Genomic DNA, 26,407 nt, shown 5'->3' with positions numbered 1-26,407 from the left:
AGTCTTAAAGGAAAAGAAGGCTTTCAACACACAAAGGAATAATACATTGCAGAAATATAAAATAGCCCAAAGAAGGGAGAGTAAAACAGAAGGAAGCCCAGAGAGGGACTCAAACAAGCAGGGCAATTTTGTTGCTACTTTGTTAAACTTAACATATACACTTTTAAAGTTTCACATGCAGTCCTGGTTCCTGTTTCTATTTGTATGTTGAAACATTTATATTTGCTGATATTGAAGATCAAATTGAAAATAAAATAATAATTATAATAATCATAAATGCCAGGCACTGTGATAAGCATTTGACAAATATATCATTTGATTGTCACAACAACCTTGGGAGGTAGGTGCCCCAATTTACAGTTGAGGAAACTGAGGCAAACAGGTAAAGTGACTTGCTCAAGGTCAGACAGCTAGGGAGGACCTGAGGCCATATTTGAACTCAGGTATTTCTGATTCCAAGCCCAGAGCTCTAGAATTAAAATAAAGATGTGAGAGAGAGAGAGCTCAGAATAAAAATGGAGATGAAGAATAATTCACTTTAGTTAGAATGTAGAATACTGAAATATCTGATTTATGTAGCATGGAGTAACTCCTGGTATGGGAACTAACTGTATCCCATCTTAGTAGATAGGTCTTAAGAAGTTGTCTGAGTCACAAAGAGTTTAAGTGACTTACCCAGGGTCATATCATTGGCATTGAACTCAGGTCTTCTTACTCCAATCCAAGGACTCTGTTCACTATTTCATGCTGCCTGCACAGAAAGATAGGTTAGGGTGATATGGTTCAGTGATCCAGGAGAGATGAAATAAAGACTAGCTAAAGCCTGAGAAATGGTGGTTGTGTAATCATGTTCTTGAGCCACTCCTTATTTTACCCAAGATATTGCTATTCCTGCATTGGAGTCTCCAGATTATTTCTTGCTCCTAAGTAATGCTGCTTTCCTCCTCATGGGCAAGGGCAACCCCTCTCTCTTTCATGTGGTATAATCTAAGTTATTCTCACTCCCATAGTTCTCACTTTGGGCAAATAGGAAGGAGCTGAGAAGGAGATGAGGATGGAAGGAAATAAGCACTTATTAAACACTGGGCCCTGTGATAAGTGTTTTACAAATATTATTTCATTTGATCCTCACAACAGCCCTGTATCATGATCACCATTTTACAGTTAAGAAAACTAAATCAGACAGGGGTTAAGTGACTTTCCCAGCATCACAGAGCTTGTAAGTGTCTGAGGCCAGATTTGAGCTCAGGGCCTCCTGAGTCCAGACCCAAGGCTCTCTCCACCACACAATCTGTAAGTGATTTTCTCAACAATAAGGCAGGTACATGAGTAAAGTTATAGCTGGCAAAGGAAGAAATGAAATTCTTTCTAGTTTACTATTTTGGAGATTAACTATTCTCTGAAGAGTGTCAATAGGAGTAGAAGGAACCATTGTGGTGATATGATACTCCAACGTACACTTCACCAATTCCTACACTTGACTCATCTTCCAAACTTCCACTGAAATACAATCACCGTTCTTCCAATCAGTCAGACTCAAAATCTTGGAATTATCCTTGACTCTTCCCTTCCCTTTCCATATCCAATCAACTGTCAAGTCTCATCAATTCTACTTCCATACTATCTCTTGGGTCTGTTCCCTTCTCTCTACTCTCATGCCTACTGTCCTAATTCAGTCGCTTTGCCCTGGGATTGATACTATGAACTACACATTGATTCCTCCTGCTTTTAGGCTTTTCTCACTCTAATCCATCTACTGCACAGCTGCCAAATTAATATTCCTAAGGTACAGTTCAGACCATGCCATTCTCTTGCTCAAGAAGCTTCAATGGTTCTCTTTTGCCTCTAGGAGAAAATTAAATCTCCTCACCTTGACATTTAAAACTGCCCCTTTCCCCTTCAGGTTCCCATTTACTTTTCCAGACACATTTCATATTATTCCCTTTTCACATACTGTTTTCTGGAGTAGTCAATTGATCTGTTTGCTGAATTCAGTGTTCCTTCTCTGATTTCTGTACCTGAGCACAGACTAACCCTCATGCCCAGAACTCTTCTCTCACTATTACCTCTTAGAATTCTTAGCTCCTTTCATGGCTCATAAGATGATAAATTTAGAATTGGAAGCAAGTTTAGAGACTATCTTGTCCAACCCCCTTCATTTAACAGATGAGGAACTGAGGAAAGTAGAGATTGATTGACTTGCCTAGCATCCCATAGCTAGTAAGTATTTGAGGTAGAGTTTCAATCCTTGACTTCTGACTCCCAAATCCAGCACCTTGTCTGCCATAGCTTGGTGCAAGTGCCACCTGGTATACAAGGGCTTTCTTGAACGAGCAGGTTGTTTTAGTGCTCTAATGACTTCAAATTGTCTTATATTTATTGATATGCGTGCTGTCTCTTGCCTCCTTTTTGTCCCTTCCCAAGTAGAATGTAAGTTCATTGAGGACTAGAGACTTTTTATTTAAATCTAGTGACTACCACAGTGCCTTGCATATAGTAATAATAATTTGTTTAATAATAATAAATTATTTATTGAATTGAATGGTCCTGATGGAGCTTGATCCATATTTAGTTATTTCTACCTATTCAGCTGTTTTACTTATTTCCTTCTGGAAGATATAGTTGGATAGTGGGCAATTTCCCAGCAGATTCAAGATCTAAGGAAACCACTCAGTTGAAGAACGTTAAGCACCAAAGAAGACAAAGTGATCTCAAAAATCTCATGATTGTGGTTTGAGATTTTTGCGGTACAAATTCAGAAGATCATTTTTTTCCCCAGGGTCAGGGTTCTATAGGCAATTAATTCATCTTAAGATTGATGCTCAAAATTATTTATGTTTGCTTTAGTTACTTTCATAACTCAGGGAACATAACTTATTCTTAAGAAATCTTTTTATTGAGGAATTCTTCCTGAGTTTTATTGTTTTACATTAAATTTGTAATTTCATTGGTATAGGTAACTCCCTGTGGGGAAACTCCTCCATAGTAGTCTGAGAGCAGTTCAGAGTACTTTGAGTTATGTGATGACCTCAATATCCACTATATTAGAAGAAGAACTTGATTCTGGGTCCAGTTCTCTACCACTAGAGCATCCTCCTTTTTTAAAATACTGTTATCTGGCACCAGTTCTCTATTTTTTCTCTGTCTAGGGATTCAATCCCTATTGTACAGCCAGAAGACCTGTGGGGATAAATAACCACCTGTAGGAGATTGAATACAGCTCCAACTGCAGAACTTCAACCCCCCTTTCCATGAATATTGCTTCCTCCTCTATTTCCTGTTGCTACCAACCTAAACCTGACCCCTAAGGAAATCTGCCTTCTTTGGGACTGGGTGTTGGCCAATTTTCCTTTCCTTAATCCAACAAAGACAAAGTCAGGGTTAAAAGGTTTACTAAGGAATTAGGGAAACAAACTGAAGAAAAAGTAATGTGCAAAAGTATCAAACTATGGTATGTTTAAGGCATAATCTTTGATTTAATCCATCAGATTCTACCATGGTTGAATTAAAGGAAAGAGGATTTTATTGGCAGTTGAAACTGAGGGGGGTAGGGGAGTGATTTCAGTTTAGCTTGTGGAGGGGGTCATGTTTAGGCTGAAGAGAGAGGATATATAAAACTCTTTGAGGAAGAAGCTACAGGGTTCAATTCAGTTCACCTAATATTAATATTTGCCTGGGACCGTGTTTGGTGGTAGGGGTACAAAGACAAAACCAAAACATTCTACTTGGGGAAAATAACATCCACACAGATAATTTAATGCAAAATATATGTGTTTTAAATGAAAAATATTTTTTTGGGGAGGAACATAGACAACTGGTAGGATTAGAAAAGTCTTCTGTGGGGAGGTGGGACTTGAGCTAGGTCTTGATAGGAGGTAGACATTCCAAGAAGTAGAGGTGAAGAAGGAGAGCTTTCAGTTAAGGAAGCTGTTTTTGGCTTCCTAGAGAGCAATTCTTTACAAGACTCTAGTTACAGAACTCCCACGGTCTGCATATGGTCAACATACAATCCTCATTTTAAGTCCATGAAGGTGGAAAAGTTAGAACAAAGAGCAAACTCACAATTCCCAACTTCAGTGTAGAGCTTTGAGATAAGTAATAGAGGAGATGACCCTGCCATCTGGAAGTACTCAAATAAACTCAAGTTCTTAGAGAAAAAATTCCAAACAACTGTATGCAAGGGAAAATTCTTGTTAGTGGTGGATAAGAGGAAACCAAAGCCAGAAAAGGAATATGTATTTTCTAGGATTTTTATCTTATGCATGCCCAGAATCCCTGAACATTCTGTCTTTGTATTTTCAAGAGTTTCAGAAAGCTCTGTTGACTTGGAGAGAAAAAATAAGAAAGTAGACTTTAAGAAGACTTCAAAATAGTTTTTCTTGAACTTGACAGTTATTGACAGATATGAACATTTCCAAAAGAGGATTGCAGATGAAATTGCAAATCTACTATATACAGCTTGGGTTTTTAAAAGTATACTTCAACTTTAACATGGTTGTACCATCACTTCCCTTATTGTCTGTGTCCTTTTCTGAGAAAACAGACATTTAGGAAGATTTCTTATCAACATATTCTCTGGGCTCACAGATAAAAGTTCTGCTGTGGCTTTTCTGACAGTGGTCATCAGAAAGATAGTAACTGTAGAGAATTGATTTACCTGCATTGATTTATATTTTTCATTATGGCTTTAGATTTTATATGTATGTGTGTGTGTATGTGTGTGTGTGTGTGTGTGTGTGTGTGAGATATTGTGTACTGTACTACAGAACACTTGAACAGAAAGGAAATAGATGAGGAGTTTGGGAAATGGATCACAAGCCTGGAAAAGAGGGATGATACAGTAATAATGATAGGGGACTTCAATTATCTGTACATCTGGAGGTTTTTCTCTGCCAAAAGCAGAGCTAATGATTTCTGGGCTCACCTTAATGATAATTTTATCCTTCAAAAGAGGCAAAAAAAGAAATAGCTACTCTGTCTTGATTCTCCTCAATAAGGAAGAACTAGTTGCTGAAGTAGAAATGACAGGACCTTGAGGCGGAAGTAGCCATTCCATCCAAAAATTTGTAAAACAGAAGGAAAGGAAATCTGATTATAGTTTGATATCCACCCTAAATGTTTGGAGATCAGTCATCAAAGCTTTCAGAGGAAAGATAGTTAGATCCCATGGATGAAAATTGTGTAGGAGTAGTAAGTCCAGGAGGGATGGGTTGGAGGTTTCAAGAATGAAATTCGGAAGACACAAAGGAGAACAATTCTGATGTGGAACAAAAGTGAAACTGGTTTAAAAACATCAGTGTTGAACAATTTAGAATTACAAGAGGCAGACAGAACAGGCAGGTAATGGAAAATGAATACAAAAGTGTGGCATGGTGTCAGGAACACTAAAGTTGAGGAGTTGTTATTGAGTTGTATACAGCTCTTTGTGACCTGTTTGGGGTTTTCTTGGCAAAGATACTGGAGTGGTTTGCCATTTCCTTCTCCAGCTCATTTTACAGATGAGGAAACGGAGGCAAACAGGGTGGGTCACACGGCTATTAAGTATCTGAGGTTGGATTTGAACTCAGGTCTTCCTGATTCTAGGCCTGGGGCTCAATCCACTATACCCCCCAGCTATTCCAAGAAATCTCCTAGAAGAGTTAAGGACAAAAAAAGGGCAGATTTATTTATTGCTGTACTGGGGACAAGAGAGGATAACAAATGATAGAGAATGCTAATTGGGGGTATATTAGACAATGAACAATGGACAATGGAAAGAAGGTTGAGCTGTTTCTTCCCATTTTGCATCTATTTTTCCTGCCAAGGAGAATGATCTTTGGACTGAAAAGGACAGAACACAAAGAATGGCTAATAAAGAGTTGAAATGCAAGATAAGTAGGGAGATAGTAAAAGCACCTAACTGCCCTTGATAGTTTGTCAGCAAGGAAGTACATCCCAGGGTATTGAAATAACTAGTGAGTATGATTGTTGAGCAATAGATACTTGAACAATTATGAATAATGGGGAAAAGGATGCAGGACTGGGGAAAGGTAATGGTTGTCCCAGTTTACAGAAAGGATAAGAGAGGGAGCAGCTAGGTGGCGCAGTGGATAGGGCACCGGCCCTGAATTCAGGAGGACCTGAGTTCAAATCCAACCTCAGGCACTTAACACTTAACTAGCTGCGTGATCCTAGGCAAGTCACTTAACCCCATTGCCTACTCAGGAAAAAAAAAAAGAAAGGACAAGAGTGAAGCCTTTGAGATTTAGACTAGTGGGCTTCACTTTTGATTTCTTGCAGAATTCTAGCGGATGGCGAATTACTATTTAGGAAAAGGAAGTTGGGATCATAAAGAAATAGCATCACTTCAGCAAGAACAGGTGATGGTGGCTAACTTATTTTCTTCATGGATATGGTAGTTGTTGTGATAAGGTCATTGAGTAGCTATGGTTTCTAAAGATTTTATCAAAGAATTAGAAAATGTCTCTCATATTATCCTTGTGGTTAAAATGGAGAAATATGGGCAACTGGATTATAGTTAGATGAATTTGGATATGGTTGGATAGTTGAACCCAGTCATTAATTCCTAATGTCATCTTAGATAAATCCCTGTAGTAGAGTAACTCAGGTATTTCTACCTGGTCTTGTGCTGTCAATATTTTTATTAATGACTTGGAAGAAGGTGGCATGGTTGGTATATTTACAGATTTTGCATAAGACACAAAATTAGGAGCAATAGCTAACTTACGAGTTAGAAGAGAGGATCTCCAAAGGCTTCAATACGAGTAAGATATATGACAATTTAAGGACAAGACATTTAGTAGAGAGAAATAGAATATAATCTTAACTTTAACCCAGTCACCTGGGTTTTTACAGATGAATTTACAAGTTGAATATGGGAGAGGCAGGGTTAGAAAGCAATTTGTCTGAAAAAGATCTGGTGTTTTTAGTGGTTGGAAATCACAGTATGGATCAACAGTGGGATAGCCCCAAACGAATTCCATCTTTAGCTGCATTAAAAAAGGTGTAGTATCTAGAATGAGGGATGTAATAATGCCACTGTACTCTATCCTGGTCATACATCATCTGAAATATTATATTCAGTTCTGGGAGGCATATTTTAGAGAGGACATTGAGAAGTAGAGAGCATACAGAGAGGTGAGTGGATTGGTAAAGTCCCTCAGATCATGTGCTATCAGGATTGGATGAAAGTTAGAGGGAAATGCGCAGCACTGGCTTCATATGGAAAAGCTGTCATATGGAAGAAGGATTAGTTTTGTTCACCCTCCAGGGCAGAATTACTAGTAAGAGGTGGCAGTTGCAAGAGAGTCAGATTTAATTATCAATTTAATTCATTCAGCATTTATTAAACACATGCTATGTACCAGATATTACACACTAGGCTTAAAGGATGCAAAGAAAAAAAATTAAAGCTATCCCTGCCCTCAGGGCATCTGGATAGAGTGCCAGGTCTGGAGTCAGGAAGACTCATCTTGCTGAGTTTAAATCTGCCCTCAGACATTACTAGCTGTGTGACCCTGGACAAGTCACTAAACCCTGTTTGCCTCAGTTTCCTCATCCATAAAAATGAGCTGGAGAAGGAAATGGTAAACCAGTCCAGTATCTTTGCCAAGAAAATCCCAAATGGATGAGCTGTACACTACTGAACAACAACTACAATCCCTGCCCTCAAAGAGCTTATATTCTTCTGGGGGGAAGAACTATTACCAAAGATATGTAAATATAAAATATATGTAAAATAAACATATGGTAATTTTTTTGGGGGGTGGGGGTTTGGTGGTTTTAACAAATGTGAAAATTAGGAAAGGTCTCAAATAGGTGGAACTAGAGCTGAGCTTTGAATGAAGCCAGGGTTTCTAAGAGGCAGAGGTGAGGAGAGAAGGCATCTCAGGCATGAGGGACAGACAATCTGTGTGGGAAATGGATTCTCTTACATGGAGAACAGCAAGTAAGCCCATTGAACTGGTATGTAGAGTATATGGAGTGGTGGGGGGGAGGGTAGGGAGGAGGAATAATGGAAATATGTCTGGAAAGATAGTTTGGGGTCAGAGTGTAAATGCTAAAAAGATTTTGTATTTTTCTCAGAGGCAATAGGGAGTCATCAAAGCTTCTTCAGCAGAAGAATGTCACAATCAGGCTTGTGCTTTAAAGAAGTATCAATATGGTAGCTGTGTGGAAGGTGTATCGGAAGGGGTTGGGTTAGAAAGAGAGACTAAGTGCAATTAGGAAGCTATTGAAATAGTCCAGGTGAAAGATCATGGGGCCCTAAACAAGGGTGGTAGCCATATGAATGGAGATAGGTGGGATAGAATTTACAAGGCTTCATGTAAGGGAAAACTTCCTAAGGTGAGCTATCCAAATATGGACCCGTGTGTCTCACAAAGTGGCTTCCCTTTCAGAAGCCGCCTCTAAGGAAAGGATCAATGACCATTTGTGGAGTGCTTAGTTGGGGGGGGGGGGGCGTTCTTATCTAGGAGTAAATGGCCTCTGAAGGCTTCCTACTCTGAGACTGGGTGCTTTGTGAATCTAGATCTACATTACTTGCTTTCAGTATATAGGGAGGATTCAAATCTTACTTGTATTGTTCAATTAGGTGGCCTGCAGTCAGGAAGACCTGAGTTCAAATTTGGATACTTACTAGCTGTATCTAGCCTCTATCTGCCTTAGTTTGCTCAACTGTAAAATAGGATAACAATAGCACCTACTTCCCAGGGTCCTGAGGACCAAATGAGATAAGATTTGTAAAGTCCTTAGCACAGTGCCTGGCACTTAGAGGGTGCTTAATAAATGCTTGTTTACTTCCTTTTCTTCCTATGATTTGGTCAAAAGACAGTTATGTCATTCTAAACATCTGACTTACTATTGAAAAGATACAGGATCTGAGTCTGATTTGGGGGAGGGAATAAGGGTTTTTAGCTAGGCAGGACCCTGAAGATCATGTAATCTAAAGTCCTTGTTTTACTGATGGGGAAATTGAGCCACAGAGAGAGTGAAGTGTCTTACTCAGGGTCATGTAGTTAGTAAATGTCAGAATCAAGATGATAATTCAGGTCTTCTGGGAGCCAGTAAGCTCCCAGGGTTTTTTGTTTTTTTTTGTTTTTTGTTTTTTTTTTCTTTTCTTCCTGGATGCCTCCTCGAACAGGTGTTTCTTTCTGCCTTCCAGTAGATGCACAGGTATGTGTGTGGGGGTGCTAGTTGAGATGTTTGTTGTCTTTTGCAACTTTGGGATATTAAAAAAAATTAACCTCTCCTAGGAAACAACTTGCCTTTATTTCTGAAAACTCTATCTTGAAAAAAATCCCACAAATATTTTTTGATCTGGGTTTGCAGTTTATGAGAATGCCATCAGTCAACCTTTAGCACTATGTGCTGGGAGGGAGACTTGCTCTGAACCCAACTGGCACCTTCATGTCTGGGCTTTTAAATGAACATGGCATTTATACAATAATTCATAATGTCAACTTGTAATTTTTCTTAGTCATTCTGCACAATAAGTCTTGGTGCTAGCTCATCATTATTATTTATAGCCCACCTTATTTAAATAGTGGAACCAAAGCTAAGGAAGTCAGTGGGGAAGGCAGGGCTAATTGTGTTGTGGCCTGAGCGACCATGCATCTCCGAATGCAGAACACAATGGCATGGATTCTCCCATTTCAGGTCCAGCAAGGTACCACTTAAAAAGAAGACAGAATATTGTTTATTTGCTCCTGATTGTAGTTGGGAGAGGCAGAAGAATGAAGTAGTAATAGATCACATTTTTTTAGCACTTTGTTTTACAAAATATTTTCTTTACAACAAGTCTGTGAGGAGGTGTATATTGAGAAATATTTAACAGTTGGCTCTGGGGAGGTGGGAGAAGGGAAATGTACCACAAGACACATTTTAAATCTACATTATTAACATTTCTCCATCACTGCAAGAAATAATAATAACTAACATTTATATAGCATTTACCATGTGTGAGGCATTGCACTAAATGCTTTATAATTTTTATCTCATTTGATTCTCACAACAACCCTTGGAGGTGAGTTCTCCTTTATCCTCATTTTACAGATGAGGAAACTGAGGCAGATTGGGGCTAATTGATTTGCCTAGGGTCACAGAGCTAGTAAGCATTGGAGGCAGGATTTGAATTCAGGTCTTTTTGACTCTAGCACTCTATACACTGTGCCATCTAGTTGCCTGAAATCTAGAAAATGAACAATAAATCAAGCCCTTATTTGTGGCATTTATTGATTTCCAAAGTATAAATATTCACACTAAAAATTTAACAATCAGCTCTCTAGAGACCTTTGAGCTGACTCCAGCACACATCTGGACTCAGGCAATACATGTGTTATCCACATTTACGGTCAAGGCATGAAGAAGTTTAATGATTTGTCCATGGTTGCATGTTTACAAAGTGTCAAACCTGGACTGACCTAGATCTGATTCTGACCAGTACTCTTTTCACTTACCTCATTCTTTCTCATCCTTCTTCAAAGGGAAATCATGCCTAACTAATTTATTGAAAATTCTTTTTGAGGAGGTAATGGAGGAAGGAGAAATCACCTACATTCCATTTGGGGAAACTACACAGTGCTTTCAATGACTTTAAGCTATTTAGGGTGTGCTGGTAAATGTTTAATAATCTCTTCTGCAAAAATCCATGACAGACTTTTATGTCTAATCTGAATTATTACCATTTTTGCCCTCGCTTTATTAGTCCAGATAATCAACAAAACAATAAATCATATCCTGATTTGTGGCACTTGCTGATTTCTGAGTTATAAATGCTCACACTGAAAATTTAACAACTGACTTTTTCAAGCCCAGTTCAAGGTGGCTACAGCACATCCCTAAATTTACAAATAACCCACAGGGGAATGGGGGCAGCTAGGTGGCACAATGGATTGAGTGCCTGACCTGGAGTCAGTGAGACTCATCTTACTGAGTTCAAATCTGGCCTCAGAAATCTACTATCTGTGTGACCCTGGGCAGGTCATTTAACCCTGTTTGCCTCAGTTCCTCATCTGTAAAATGACCTGGGGAAGGAAATGGCAAACCACTCCAGAATCTTTGTCAAGAAAACCCCAAATGAGGTCATGAAGAATCGGACATGATTGAAAAATGACTGAACCGCAGAACAAAGGGGAATGGGAGGATACACAGCAGGTATAAATAATTTATAGCATCTTCTTAAGAATGCCTTTGGTGCAAGAAATGGTGCAAAAGAAGGCAGGTTAGTCATATATTGAGAATGGGAGGTTGCAGATAGACGACTCTTATAATAAGTTAATAGCTCTGAAGTACTAAAAGAAGAAGAGGGTTCCAGATCTAGAATGAATCTTCTAGATGATGTAGTCAGGGGTGTCAAAGACTAATAGAAACCCTGAGATTTGGGGTATTGATTTAGAAAATCACAACTTAACATTACATTGTTTTGTATTTTTACTTATTTTGTTAAACATTTTCCAATTACCTTTTAATCTGGTTCCAGTCTCTTTGCTGGCAGAAAATTTGATATCTCTAATTGAGTTCAACCCATTTGTTTTACAGATGAAGAAACTAAGCCCAAGGTTAGCCAAGTAGCACAATGTGGTAGAATCAGGATTCAGACCCAAGTCCTCTTCCTTCAGATGGGATAGTTTCAGTTTTCCCTGTCTGTGCTGCTACCAAAGGAAGGCCTGCTATGTGTAGGGAGGTCCAGCTGGGAGACTTTCTAGGGATACAGTGACAAAAATAGCATAGAATGAGAAAGTGTGGCAAATGAGAAAGTGAGATCTGCATAATCTGAATAAGCATCATTGTTTCTGAGAATCATTCAAAATATCAGGCAGTTACAGACTTGGGATGCCTTGATTTGAGGGTTTTTCCCTGATGCAGATAGAGCTGACTCAGAGATAGAAAACAGTGGGGGCAGGGATGGGTAATGTTTTTAGTTTAGTTCCCAGCAATATTTAGCTTTAGTAGGAGTTAATAAATGTTTTTCCTTTTTGCATGTTTTTGTCTAAGAAGATTCTTTATTATCTGCTGTTAGGATATTACTTCTATCTTCCTAACTCTCTTTCCCTTTAGTACTTTCCTTCCCATATTCTCTCTGTTATATTGGAAAGAGCCTTGGATTTAGGGTCAAAGGACCTGAGTTCAAATCCTAGCTCTGCTACTTACTATTTGTGTGCCCTTGGGTAGTCACTTAACCTCTTTAGTTCTTAGTTTTCTCATCTCTAAAGTGAAGCATTGGACCAGATTACTTCCTCAATAGGTAGCTTTCAACCCTAAATCAATCCGATTAACTTTACTCTCCCCAGCCTTTACAATTTATTTTCTAAAATGCTGATTGTTTAAAGTTCACTTATCACTTATAAAATTTTTCATACTCTTGAGGGGCCCTAAATCCTCTTCATCTTTTCTGAAGTAAAAGCCATGGTGAACAGCAACTTCATTTCTTCTTTTATTTCTTCCTCAGTTTCCCTCAAGGCCCAACAAGGGTACCATTTTCTCCCTGGAATCTTTCCTGCTTCCTTCTACTGGAAGTGATTACTCTCATTTTATATTTGTCATAGAACTTTATTTGGATTCCTACCTGGTATTTAGCACATTCTGTCTTATGTCATGTGTGTATGTTTGTGTGTTTGTGTGTGTGTGTGTGTGTGTGTGTGTGTGTGTGCGCACGTGCATCCATCTTATTGCTCTGGAAAACTCTTAAGTTCTTTGTGGGCCAGGACCATGTCTCATTTGCTGTGTTTTCCTATTGCTAGACATAAGGCCTTGCACACTTAGCAGATACTGACTAAAATAAATTTTTATAGAAACTGGTGACCTTGCTTTCTGGTATCTGTTGAATCTATAATCCCTGGCTGTCAGCAAAGTACCCCAAATTCCTAGGATAACCCAAAGGGATCAAATTTTAACAGAGTTTTCAGAAACTGGGAGATTGCAGTTAACTTGTAGTGATGACAATTCAGAATATCATGGAACAGACAAAATGTCTTGTCGGGTGTCATTAGTAACTAGTGAAAAAGAAATGGATGCTAAGAATGCTGAATTTTAAGAGAACCTTTGGAGGGATTTACAGAGATGTGAGTTAAATTGAATGGGATAAGCATCAGAGGGAAAGGGTACTGAATAGTAATGCATTAGATTTAAAATGAGATTGTTGTCATGCAGCTGTAATTATGTATGATCCTTACTTAATATTCAGTCCAGCTAGAACCTCCATGTTTCCCCTCCAACTCTGCCTTCAAAAAACTAGTCCTTATTTGGCAAAAAGAAATTGCAGTCAAAATAATCAAAAACACAAAAATAAATCAAGAATAGATTATTGTGTTTTATTATATTCAGGAAGGGAACAAACATTGTGTACAAATCTTTCAACTTGATGGTTTGGGGATTACCTTTTTATTTGTAACTATTTTCAAATGAATATATTCAATTTGTATCTCAGTTAAATCTCTTAAATATTGTATTTCAAAGTCTACAAAACTTTCTGAATCTCTTTGATGGGTCTTTTAAAGTCATGGGTTTCAAACAAAACAGGAAGCCTCTTTCTGCCAAGTTCAAACCTGAAGCAACAGTAACAATGACAGAAAACAGTAACTTGCCATTTGGATTGCCTTTTCATCCAGGGACTATAAATACCTTTGGAACAAACCAGAAGAACCAAACAAAAATTTAAAAGTGAACCAAAATTTTTGAAGAAGTGCAGGATCTTAAATATACTCTAAAAGCAATATTCATTTTCATTTTAGCTAGGGGCATATCCCATGCACCTATGTAATAAGAAGGGTAAGTTGAGAGAAAGACTTGAGGGAAAGGAGAAAGTGTGATGAAGATCTGGAGAGCTTTGAAACTGAAGGATTTAAACTGGGAAAGGAGGGGAGAGAGGATGAAACTGAATGTGCCCCTCAGGGTGCTAATGAGATAAAGGGAGTAAAAGTTTTCATGTTGAGGACCCCCAAGTAGTTGCTATAAGAAAGGGGAAGAACTGAAGATCTTGATTCTGGGAAAATATGGTGAAAAGGAAGAATTTTATAGAGAGTTCTTTGAAGTAGGTGTTGCTTTTCTTTCTGCCAGGGCCAAGTAGCTGTTATCTATGCTCAAAGTTCAGCTTGGCCTCCCTCCCAGAAGAGGAGAGAAAGGGGTTTAAGAACATTTGTTCACTTTCCAGGTTATCAGTAAAATGAAGTGTTCCTTGAAAACACAGAAAGTAAGAGGTCATTTGGTTAGAGAAGAAACAAATAGCGATGATTGGTGACTCCATACTGAGGGATACTAAAGCAGCTCTTTGCCAACCTGACAAAGCTAACAGAGAGGTCTGTAGTTTTTCCTGGAAATGTATAAAAGATATGATGTAGGATCTCCCGGAATATCTAGTCGTATAGCCACTCATTCCCCAGAGAGGGTGATTCACAAAGTGATGGCTTCAAAAGTACAAGATAGGAGAGGCAAGGCTAGTTTGCATGAAACAAGAATGAACTCTGCAGGCTCAATAATGACATAGCATTCACAAAAAACAGCAGCAATCTTTGCTTTGCAAACTTAAAGCACTACATAAATGCTAGTGACTATTATTGTTGTTGTCATTATTGTCATTATTATTATTATCCTTTATCTCATTCTAAATCCTCAGGGAAATAAATCTAAAAGCAACAGGATCTCTTAAAAATCTTTTCTTGACCATTAAATTGGCATAATGGATTTTCAAGAACTCAATAATATCTGACCTTGAAATCCTGGTTTGTGGCTTTTTGAGACAAACTAAAAATGACTCAATAGCAAATTTGGTAAACAGACATCTCAGTCTTTTTAAAGGAACATGATATCTGACCTGATGTGTTCTATCAGGTGAATGAGGAAATAGAATCAATCCATGGGAAACTGGGAGTAGCCAGCTTCATTCTGCCCACTGGGGACAATATCCTTGTCTCCAAAGTGTCCAGGTCAGTTCTAGGAAACTTGTGCCACCCATAGCAATTTGTCTCTTATCTTGAGCTGCCTTGGGAGGTCGTGTCTTATCTTGGGCAGACCAAATCCTAAGGCAGTTCTAGAAGTCAAGGTTATAGTCTGAGGTTCTCTTAATATCTTATAACATAGTATATGGAGAAAGCTCTGAACTAGGAAGACTTGGGTTCATGTCCTGGCTATGCCAATAACTTTGTGATACTTAAACTTTACTGACTCTCAGTTTATTCATCTATAAAAGGTGGGAGTTATACTAAATGATCTCTAAGGTTCTTTTAGCTCTGGTATTCCATAGCTTTATTAGTTCTCAGTGACAGGGACTGAATCTTCTGGGATGGTCCTACTCTAGGCTAAGTCTTCTTGGATCTGCTTCATATGGATCAAGGTTGGACCTTCTCTAGGACAGTATTTATTTTTTTTAAATGGACCTAAAATCCACTTTGGGGTTTTGAGAGAAGGGTCCCTGCAGGTTTACCTATCAATCATTAATGGAAAGAGGTTTACCAAGTCTGTCTGGTGCATTGTGATATTCTGATATCTGGTATGTGTTGTGATATTAAACAATCATAGTTTCTAGGAATAGTTGTAGGGGCAAGACAAATGGAAATAATCTAGGATTTGTATGCTACCTTTTCAACTGTATATCAGCCAAAACCTAATTTAGATGGTGTTGAACTTTAAATTCTACATTAGAAAAGATAATGGGGTGCCAATGTGATCTACTGGAGAAGTTCACTACCATAAATGTTTTATCATTTTACTTTCTAGCTCGCCCATGCATTGTGGGAGAATGGAGTCCCTGGAGCAGTTGTGCAGACCAGTGTAAACCTGCAACACGTGTGCGGAGACGTTATGTGCAGCAGGAACCTCAGAATGGTGGGGAGCCTTGCCCACATCTTGAAGAGAAAGCTGGCTGTCTGGAATACACAACTTCTCATGGACAGGATTGTTGGCATTCATATGGTATTCCTGTTTGTCATTGTTGTTATCTTCTTATAATAGTACTCTTCACCATTTCATACAAAAAATATTATTTATTGCTGTTAGAAAAAGAAAAAAAGCCCTCCTAGGTCAAGATTGGGAAGTGAGGAGAAGGAGAAAGGAGGAAATGGAATGTTGAGGTCTACATATGGGAGGAATTCTAAAAATGTGATTCTGAGAAGAGGTCCATAGGCTTAACCAGACTGTTCCATGATACAACCCTTATGCTGAAGGAATGATAGACCAATAACAAATGTCTTCCTTCCTGCCAGTTTTTCTTACATAGTCTATCAGACATGTTTCTTCAAGCCCTCTGACCGATTTATGCACAGTAACACGGAAAATATATCACACTAAGTACAGTGATACAATGATGCCCCCAAATGGCTTGTGCTGTTATCATAAGCTATAGTGTTTAGGACTAATGCTGATGACAAAATGCTTAGCACAAAGTATGGCAATTTTTTTTACATGAAGAAACAGGTTGACTCTGCACCTTGCTTTGTAATAAAAATAATAGCTAGCATATAGCACATAAAAACATTTATAAAGTGCCTAATATATTTCAGGCACTGTAATGCATTTTCATAGGAGCATTTTCTCCATTTTGAACATACATGCATAAGAGAAAATTTTCCTTAAATGGTATAAAAATACCCTAAATAACAAATCCCCATTTTAATTATAAGGGTAGCAATGCCAAATTTATAATTAAGTATCCTATATTATTAGCACCCAGAAATGTAGTTGCTCAAAAAAAAGAGAGAGAATTCAAAATCGAGGGTTCACGACTAGTGGGTTCTTGCACACAGTGTCTCTTTTAAAAAGGGGCAAGGATAAATGGACTTTTTAGGAACTATCAGTTTATTCCTTTAAAACATATTTTTCATTCTCTCAAATTAAAATAAAAAGCCAGTCCCACCCAGCCTTTGGCTGCTAGAATGGACTGGACTATTAAAGGTTTTATTTGTAAAATCCTGTAATAAGGACCCACAGCACTGTCTTGTGACACAACAGACTGTCACTATTATGGCTCTTTTTTACCACTTGGCAAAGAAAAAGCACAGAAATCCTAGATTTAGTGCAGGCAATACATTTAGAGGAAACTGATACCCAGAGAAGTAAAGTGTTCAAAATGAAATTCATTATCTTTCGCCCTAACCTCCCCCCCCCCTCCTTAATACTGTAGAGGGCAACATCCTCCTCCCAGTACCTTAGGCTCCAACCTAGATGTCAGCCTGGACTGTCCACCATCTCTCACCTTGGCCCCCATCCAAGATGTTGCCAGTGCCTGTCATTTTCAACTTTGCAACATCTCTCCAATATGCCCCCTTCTCTCCTCTGATGCTGCCTTCACTCTAGTGAACGCCCTCCTAATCTAATGTCTGCATTACTGTAATAACCTGCGGGTGGGTCTGCCCTGCCTCAAGTCTCCTTACTCAAATCCATCCTCCATTCAGCCACTAAAGTGATTTGCCTAAAGTTTAGGTCCAATCAAGTCACCATCTACTCAATAAACTCCAGTAGCTCCCTATTGCCTGTAGGGTCAAATACAAAATATTCTATTTGGCATTCAAAGTCCTTCATAACCTAGCCCCCTTTCACCTCTCCGGTCTTATTATATCTTACTCCCTACCATGTGCTCTTTGAGTCAGTGACACTGGGCTCCTGGCTATTCCACTAACAAGACACCATCTGTTGGTTCTGGACTTGCTGTCCTTACTATCTAGAATGCTTTCCCTTCTCCACTCTGACTGCTGACCTCCCTGACTTTCTTCAAGTCCCAGCTAAAATTCTACCTTCTAGGAAGCCTTTTCTAACCCCCGCTTAATTCCAATGCCTTCTCTCTGTTGAATATTTCCTATTTATCCTGTATATAGCTTGCTTTGTTCATATTGCTTGTATGTTTTCTGCCTAATTAGATCGTGAGCTCCTTGAGGACAGGGATTGTCTTGCCTCTTTTTGTATCCCCAGCACTTATGTTCATGGAACATAATAGGCACTTAATAAATGTTTATTTATTTATTGTCTAAGGTGGTGCAGTTAGTAAGTGGCCTTGCTGGGAAATGAACCAGTCTTTACACTTTAAGTCAAGTGACCTTTTTTTACTCTTCCACCTTTAAGAACACATTTGATACTCATACATCTAGGTCAGGTACAACTATTTCAGGGCATTCTGTGAAACGCATGCTAAAGGCAGCAGAAAAACGTTTTAGTGGGAAAAAAAGGTAAATCTGCTGGCTAGGTAGATGAAAATTGTCCCAACTCCCCTCCCCCTACTTTTTTTGTCCCTATACTTTGCTCTTACCTTCTAGCGTTCCTTGTCTCTGGTCTTCAGATTCCTATTGCCCTCCATTGTCCTCTGGCTTTCCAAAGTGCCGTATTACAGCACCCTGCCCAGGCTGCCTTTCTCTGATGTACCCTTCCCCCATTTCTTTCCTTAAGATAGGAGAAAAACAGTCTGGTTTTCTGATTGAAGTCTGTTATGCTAAGGATAAGGTTAACTCTCTAAGGAGGTGATTGTATTTTAAAAGAGGAGTTTGTTCATCCAAATTAATCCCTAACTGGTCTCATCTATAGAGATCTCTCTTGAGGGGAGAGGACAAGACCAAATGCTTCTTGTATTCTCTTACCTTCACAGTTCCTCACTATCTAGTGGGTAGAGGGCCTAAAGGCAGCATTGGTCTTGCACCAGTAAGTACATGATAAGCATTTATTAAGCATATTCTACGTGCCAGACATTGTGTTAAGCACTGGTGATTCGAAAGGAGGCAAAAGACAATCCGTGCCTGCAGGCACAAACAAGAAATATGCAGGATAAGTAGGAAATAATCAACAAAGAGAAAGCCCTGAAATTAAGAGGGAAGAGGAAAGGCTTCCTTGAGCAGGTAGAATTTTAGCTGGGACTTGAAGGAAGCCAGGAGGCAGAGAGAAGGAGGGAGAGCATTCCAGGCTTGGGGGATGGCCAGTGAAAATACCCAGAGCTGAGAGATGGAGAGTCTTGCTTAAGGAATATCGAGGCCAGTGAACCTGTATCAAAGAGTACAAGGCTGAGGATGAGGTATAAGGTGTGAGAAGACTGGAAAGGTGATAAGGGAATTAACATGGTCAGACCTTCACTTTAGGAAAATTACTTTTGCAGCTGGAGTGGGGAAAGACTTGTTGAAGACATACCAACAAACAGGCTATTGCTATAGTCGAGACATGATGAGATGAAGTCCTGCACCTAGGTGGTAACAGTGTCAGAGGAGAGAAGAGGAAATATTTGAAAGATATTGCAAAGGTGAAATTGACAGGACTTGGCAGATAACGAGGAGTCAAAGATGATACCTAGGTTGAGCTTTTGGAGGATGGGGAAGATGGTGGTGCCCTTCCAGTTATAGAGAAGAGGGAGGGTTTTGGGAAAAGATAATTCAATTTTGGACATGTTGAGTTTAAGATGTCTATGGGATACACAGTTCAAGGTGTCTAATAGGCAATTGGAGATATGACACTGAAGGTCAGCAGGGAGGGCTGAGTAAGTAAACTTGAGAATCATCAATAAAGAGATGATAATTGAATCTATGGGAGCTTATGAGATCAGCAAGTGAAATAATATAGAGGGAAGTGAGAAGAAGGTCTGGGACACAGTTCTGGGAGACACCCATGTGTAGGGTGTAGGAACTAGAGACTGAGAAGGAGTGGTTTGATAAAAGGAGGAAAAACAGGAGAGAATGTCCTGAAAACCAAGAGAGAGAAGAGAGTATTAAGAAGAAGAGGGTAGTCAACAATATCAGATGCTGCAGAGAGAGGTCAAGGAGGATGAGGATTGATAAAAGGCTATTAGATTTGGCAAGTAAGAGATCACTGGTGACTTTGGAAAGAGCAGTTTCAGATGACTAAGGTAGGAAGCCAGGTTGTAGATTGTTAGGAGGAGAGGAAGTGGAGGCACTTATTATGATTGCCCTTCTCAAAGAATTTAGCCACAAAAAGCAGGAGAACTGGAATGATAGCTGGCATAGAAGGATCAAATGATGTTTTTTTGAGCATGGACAAGACAGGGGATGTTTGTAGGCAGCAGGGAAGCAACTAATAGATAGGGAGAGGATGAAGATGAATGGGAGAGTGGGGATAGTTGAGGGTGCAATCTTCTGGAAGAGGCAGGATACAAGGGGATCACTTAGGAGGGTAGAGGAGTTTGTCTTGGCAAGAGCCACCTCTTCATGTGGGACAGAGGTGAAGGAGGAGTTAATGGTAGAAGACATCTGAATTATATGAGGTGAGGAGGAAGGGAGAAGAGGGAGCTCTTAGTAACAGGCCTCAATTTTTTTTCAGTAAAATAGGAGCCAACATTCTTAGTTCAGAATATGGAGGAGGGTGATTCACAAGGGATGTAAAGGTTTGGAAGAACTGTTGTGGTGAATGGGATAGTGAGTTAATTCAAGAGATGAGGAAGGATTGAGGGTCCATTTGAGGTTATTTAACATAAGTTTGTAGTGGACTCCCTAAAAATCATTGCTTTATTTTTCTCCACCTTCATTCAGAAGCCCAAACATATGAGCAAAGGCTTAGATGGAGGGAATGATCCAAGACTGAGGCTTGGCAGGACACAAGAAGTAATAGGATAAGGGGACTCAAGAGGACAATGCAGAGTTGAGGTTGTTCAATAAGAGGTGATGATGGGGAAAGGAAGAGAGTTTGGCCTGGGAGAGAAGTGGGGACAGGATTGAAGGTTTGGACGCCATGGTGTACACGAAGAGCAAACTTTGGTATTTGGTGGGAGGGAGATGTGGAAATCCAATAGATTGTGAGCAGGAATTTCAGAGTTTATGAAACTGGAAGTGGTGAATTTGTGGGTGATGGCAAGAGAAAGGTGTGAACATTTTTGTGTATGGCTAGGGGGTGAGATAGAGGTGAAGGTAATGGGAAATGAAGAAATTGAGGAACTGGGAGGTTAGAGTGTTTAAGGATGTATATGTATGTTGAAGTCTAGTATGAAGTCAGGAGTTGGGGAAGAGAGAAAGATTGTGACCTAGGTACTGAACTCATTGAGGACACAAGGGAAGTGTCCTGGAAATCTCTAAACAAGAGCTACCAGGATGTCAGTGCCCTTTCACTCCTCACCCAGGAGGAGCAAAGGACATCAACTTGGTAACCAACTTCTGAAGTTTTGTTGGCCCCAGGGTCAGTCAGTCGACAATCATTTAGTCAGTGCTTGCCATGTTTAAGGCACTGTGCTAATTGCTGGACTTAAAAAGAAAGGCAAAAAATAGTTCTTGCCCTCAAGGAGCTTATATTCAAATGGGTGAGAAAATACCTAGACACCTATAAAATTTGCATAGAATAGGTGGAATTAGGTTTAGATGATTAGCTCCTAAATGCTTTTAGAATTGTGATACTTTAGGGTTCTTTGATTTCTTGACCTTCCTCTAATCTTCAGAGTGCTGTTAGACACATCAGCAAATACCCACATTTATTTGCTAATTTTGCTTTGAGAATTTTAAAGACTTTAATGATACTCCTTAAGATACTGGAAATACATAAACACTATGGACTGGGGCAAAACCACAATAACAATCACTGGCCCTAAGGAGAAGCTCTCCAGTAGAATAGCTCGATCCTGCTTAGTAGGAATAATGAATCCACTAAAGTGGTCCCATTGAAATTCGTACTATTTGAAGTCGTAATGCTGTAATATGGTCATTGATCCCAGCCCAGTAGAAATATGCAGTGGGAATTGCAATAGTTTACCACTATAGGACCTAGCCTTATTGGTTGGATTGATCAATAATCCAATCAAAAAGGATGTATTAAGTGTCTATTACGTGCCAGGCACTGTGCTAAGCAAAGAAAGGCAAAAACAGCTCCTGCTCAGAAGGTGTTCTTCTAGTGTGGGAGACAAGATGTAGATAATTAGGTACATTTAAGATACATGCAGAGTAGATCGAAGATCATTTTGGGGAAGACTCTTGAATCTGGTGGGGCAGGGAAAGGCCCCATAGACTAGTGATCTGGAGTAGGAATGATAGAGGGGACAATCTGCTGGAGAAGTTGGGAAAGAAGGAGATCACTTGTAGGAAGGTATAGAGGAGACGGGACAGGTAGAAAAGAAAGAAAATTTAAAATCTGGGTTCCAATTCTCTCTCCTCATTTATGAGCTATGTGACCTTAAGCTTAAAACTCTTAACCTGTGACTTCTCAGAACCTCATTTTATAGAGGCAGAAACTGATATCTATAGAAGGGAAATGTCTTACCTAAGTCACACAAGTGACTGAGTAAGACCAGGTTTTATATCTAATTTTCTTTCCATTACACCACGATAAGTTTTTAGGTAGGCATTTTGTAGCCTCAGATCCTGTGACCTCCCTTCTCTAAAGGAGGCTTTTCTTTCTTTTTATTCCCTAACTCATTACAACAGGGTGGGTAGATAGGACTTGAATTTGGATAGCCTGCCCCCTTCCTGTGGACAGCCACCATGTCGTCCTTGGCTGAATCTAATCGAAATGAAGCGTTTCACTTGCTTCTAAGCTTTGGGTTAAGAGCAATTAGTTTAAACTTTTGTATGAACATATTAGCCACTCATTAGAAGGCATTGTACCTTTTCTTTAAAATAAAAATAAATCCAAGTAATGTGAATTGAAAAGTTCATGGGCTACTTTTATTATGATGCATGTATTTACTAGTAGATGATTTTTTTCCCCACTTAAGCTAATAAAAACATGATCATTCAAATAATTAGAAACGGGGAAGTAATGAGGAGCACAAAATCCTTTAGGTGTGCTTGTTATTGGAGACTCCAGTCTGAAATGAAAGAGGAAAGAATCTCAGTACAGAACAGCTTTAGAAACTAAAACCGTAGCATATGTGTATACATATATGTAGACATGGATACATATATGTAAAACATGTGTGTATATATACACACATAATATATATAACATAATATATATAAGTGAGAGAGTAGGAATGATAGAGGGCACAATCTGCTGGAGAAGTTGGGAAAGAATGAGATCACTTGTAGGAAGGTATAGAGGAGACGGGACAGGTAGAAAAGAAAAGAAAATTTAAAAAGGAGAAAGAAGAAAGGCTCTCAACCTAGGTGTCATCCCTCCTCACTCTCTCATTTACCAAACCTTATTGATTCTACCTTTGTAACATCTTTCCTTTATGCCCTTTTCTTTCCTCTGACACTGTTTTTTGTTTTGTTTTGTTTTTGTTTGTTTTTTGCTTTTTGGTGAGGCAATCAGGGTTAAGTGACTTGCCCAAGGTCACACCGCTAGTAAATGTAAATGTCAAGTGTCTGAGGCCGGACTTGAACTCAGGTCCTCTTGACTCCAAGGCCAGAGCTCTATCCACTATGCCACCTAGTTGCTGCTCCTCTGACACTGTTGCAAACTTGGAGCAGGCCCTCATTACAAACACCTGGATTATTACAATAGACTACTATAAGGTTGGTCTCCTTGCCCCATGTCTCTCTCCATTCCAGTCCATCCTACAATCAGCTGTCAAAGTGATCTTCCTAAAGCATGTTTGACCATGTCACCCCTCTCCCCTCTTCCCCCTAACTCATTCAATACATTTCAGTGGCTCCTTATTGCCCCCAGCATCAAATATAAAATCCTGTTTGTTTTAAAGTCCTTTATAACTTGGCCTCTCCCTGACTTTCTAGTCTTTTTATACCTTATTCTCCTTAACATACTCTACAGTCTAGTGATACTGGTCTCCTTGTTCTTAGTAAAGGACACTGCATCTCCTGATTCCTTGCATTTTCACTGACTGTCCCCCATTCTTGGAATTCTTAACTTCCTAACTTCAGATTGAGCTAATATTTAGCTAATATTCTGCCTTCTGCAAGAAGCCTTTCTTGATCTCCCTTAATTCTAATGCCTTTGCCCTGAGATTATCTCCATTTTATCCTGTGTATGTCTTTTTTGTGCATAATTGTTTGCGTGTCATATCTCTCATTAGATTTTGAACTCTTTGAAGGCATAGACTATTTTTGAATTTATTTCTATAACCTGAACTTAGTACAGTGTCTAGTATATAATAAGTGCTTAATAAGTGTTCATTAACTTGACCTACTTCTTTTTAAATATATCCCTTTAAGTTCTTTTTTATTTGCCATTTCATTTTTCCTTTTCTCCTCTCCTTTCTCCTTTTTAGTATATTTTATTTTTGAGGCTGAATTTCCCTACCTCTCTCAGACTGGAAGTGCAGAGGCCAGTTATGGACTCCAAACCAATGCTAATCATCATGCAAGATTTAATCTCCCTTTTTCCAATCTGGTCTGGTTTCCTTCTACTTAGTTCAGCATCTTAGTTTCTCTCACCCCACTACTACTCCATCCAGGGGTTCACCACATTGCTGCTAGACTTAGTTCAGATGCCAAGTCTGCATTAACTCTACTGCAGGTTGGAACTCCTGAACTCAAGCAATCCACTAAACCTCAGTCTCCCCACTAGCATGGACTACAGACATGGGCCATCCCATCCTGAAGTCATGGATCTGAGCTCCATTTCCTTCCTTTCATAAAATTTGTGTCTAAACCTCTCTCAAATATGGTTAAGGGGATATTTCCATTTACCCTCTCATGACCTAGTTTGATGGGTCGTGGGAAACTTAGAACTTTTCAAGATAAGTGTCATAAAGCCAAAGGACTGGGAACGCTACTGTAAGTGCTTTATTTTTTAGACTGTATTTTTTTTAATACAATCCTTTCCTTTGCAGTTCCTGCTTTTATCACTACCTCTGCATACAACAAGGAGAGAAAAAGACAGGTGTTATCTCCACAGTGGTCTGCAGACACAGGGGATGCTGGGTAATTTTTTATTTGAAATTTGAAGGTTGAATAGTCAGGTCAGTAATAAAAAAGTCAAGCCTGTTTGTGCACATAGACGCAATCTAAGCTGAATAATTGAATTTGCTTTTTTATCGACTTGTATGGTGCCTTTATTCTTTCTGAATTTAATATCTCTGCCACTACCACAGAGCAGAGAATATATGTCTTCTTCATGGTTTTATGAATGCCATAAAGATTAAATTAGGTTTGAATTCTGAGTTCTTTGGAGAAAGGTTTTCTATAAAAATGGAATTGTAAGATCACATATCTAAAGCTGGAGGATCTTAGATCATCTAATCCGACCCCTTCATTTTTTGGAGGAAGAAAATGAGACCCAGAGAGGTGACTTGCTCAAGGTGGTTCAGGTAGAAATGATCACATCACTTTGTGAATTAGTGCACTTTGATATAACGGAAAGAGACTGGAAGTATCAGCTTGATACTTATTAGCTGTATGACTGTGGGCAAATCACTTAAATTCTCATATCCTCAGTTTCTTCATTTGTAAAATATGGGAAATAATATTTTCTCTACCCACCCAACAGGATGGCTTATGAATAGCCCTCTTTGTGAACCTTAAAGCACAATATAAACTTGAATTATTATCAATATTTATAGAGTCTGGGTTCTATAGACAACAGCATAACTTCTGCTAGGTGCATTTCAAAGTGGCATGTATAACACTTATGAAAACCTCAGATTTGTATAGTGCTGCTTATTTTCCCACAACAACCCTGTGAAGCAAGTAGCAGAAGTACTATTACTTCATTTTGCAGATGAGGAGCCTAAGGCTAACAGAGATCATATGACTTGCCCATAGTCACAAAGTTAATATGTCAGAGGCATGATTTGAACCTGGTCCTCATTCTAACTCCAGCATCCTTTCTTCTCTACCACAAGGATATCTCACCATGTGAAAGACAACTGAGCTGGGATAAAGTTCCTTCCAACAGATCATGTAGTTCATTAACCTGCCTGTGGATAAGACTTTTGAGAACAGGATAGATACTTAAAACATTATTTTTCAACCTTCCTTAATAATCTGTCACAGATCTTTATTTTCAGAAGTCTTTCTTTGTAACTCAGTAAGGAAATAATAGTGTCAAAGTGATATTTTCTGCAATTGTCCTTGGAATTTTCTTCTTTGTTTTTATATTAGAGCTATAAATAAAATAACATTTAAATCTCAAATGAACATGGCTTCTGCTATTAGATTTCCCTTTGTTTTTAGCAACTCTGAAAATCCTCACCTGTGCCTGAAAGTTCTCCTTTGAGAACTATTCACAAATTGTTAGAATCTCTTCCATTCTGTCTACTCATGACTGTTAGAATTAACCCATAGGACTTGTTTTCCATTGGTCTAATACAGATATTCTCCAGGTGTGGTCCAGGGATAATAGGGATCCCTGAGACCTTTTCAGGGGATCCACAATTCGAAATTATCTTCATAATACTAAGTTGTTTTAACTTCTAATATAATAAATAATGATAGATCATAAGCCACATCAACAAAAGCTCTTTGAGGGAAAAGTTAAAGATCTGTTAGTCTACTGAAACACAAAACGTCTTGAAGGCATGCTGCCTTTCTCAACCTTAATTTGTCTAACTTTGTAAAATTCTTTGAAAAGTAGGCAACATTGACTCTGCTGATGTATTATAAGGGTT

At 38.9% G+C, this 26,407-nt stretch overlaps 1 protein-coding gene across 1 annotated transcript in view; it reads left to right on the top strand.

Moving 5' to 3' along the window:
• LOC114053685 (somatomedin-B and thrombospondin type-1 domain-containing protein-like) overlaps positions 1-26,407 on the top strand; it is a 53,751-nt gene that overhangs the window by 1,744 nt on the left and 25,600 nt on the right. Inside the window, exons 2-3 of the mRNA XM_027876801.1 lie at positions 15,712-15,906; positions 24,632-24,722. Of these exons, the coding sequence (XP_027732602.1) occupies positions 15,712-15,906; positions 24,632-24,722 (286 nt within the window). The remainder of the gene's footprint in view (positions 1-15,711; positions 15,907-24,631; positions 24,723-26,407) is intronic.

This window comes from Vombatus ursinus, unplaced genomic scaffold, assembly GCF_900497805.2.
Source record: "Vombatus ursinus unplaced genomic scaffold, bare-nosed wombat genome assembly UNPS02014812.1, whole genome shotgun sequence".
NCBI classification, from domain to species: domain Eukaryota; kingdom Metazoa; phylum Chordata; class Mammalia; order Diprotodontia; family Vombatidae; genus Vombatus; species Vombatus ursinus.
This window is presented reverse-complemented; position numbering and strand designations above follow the sequence as displayed.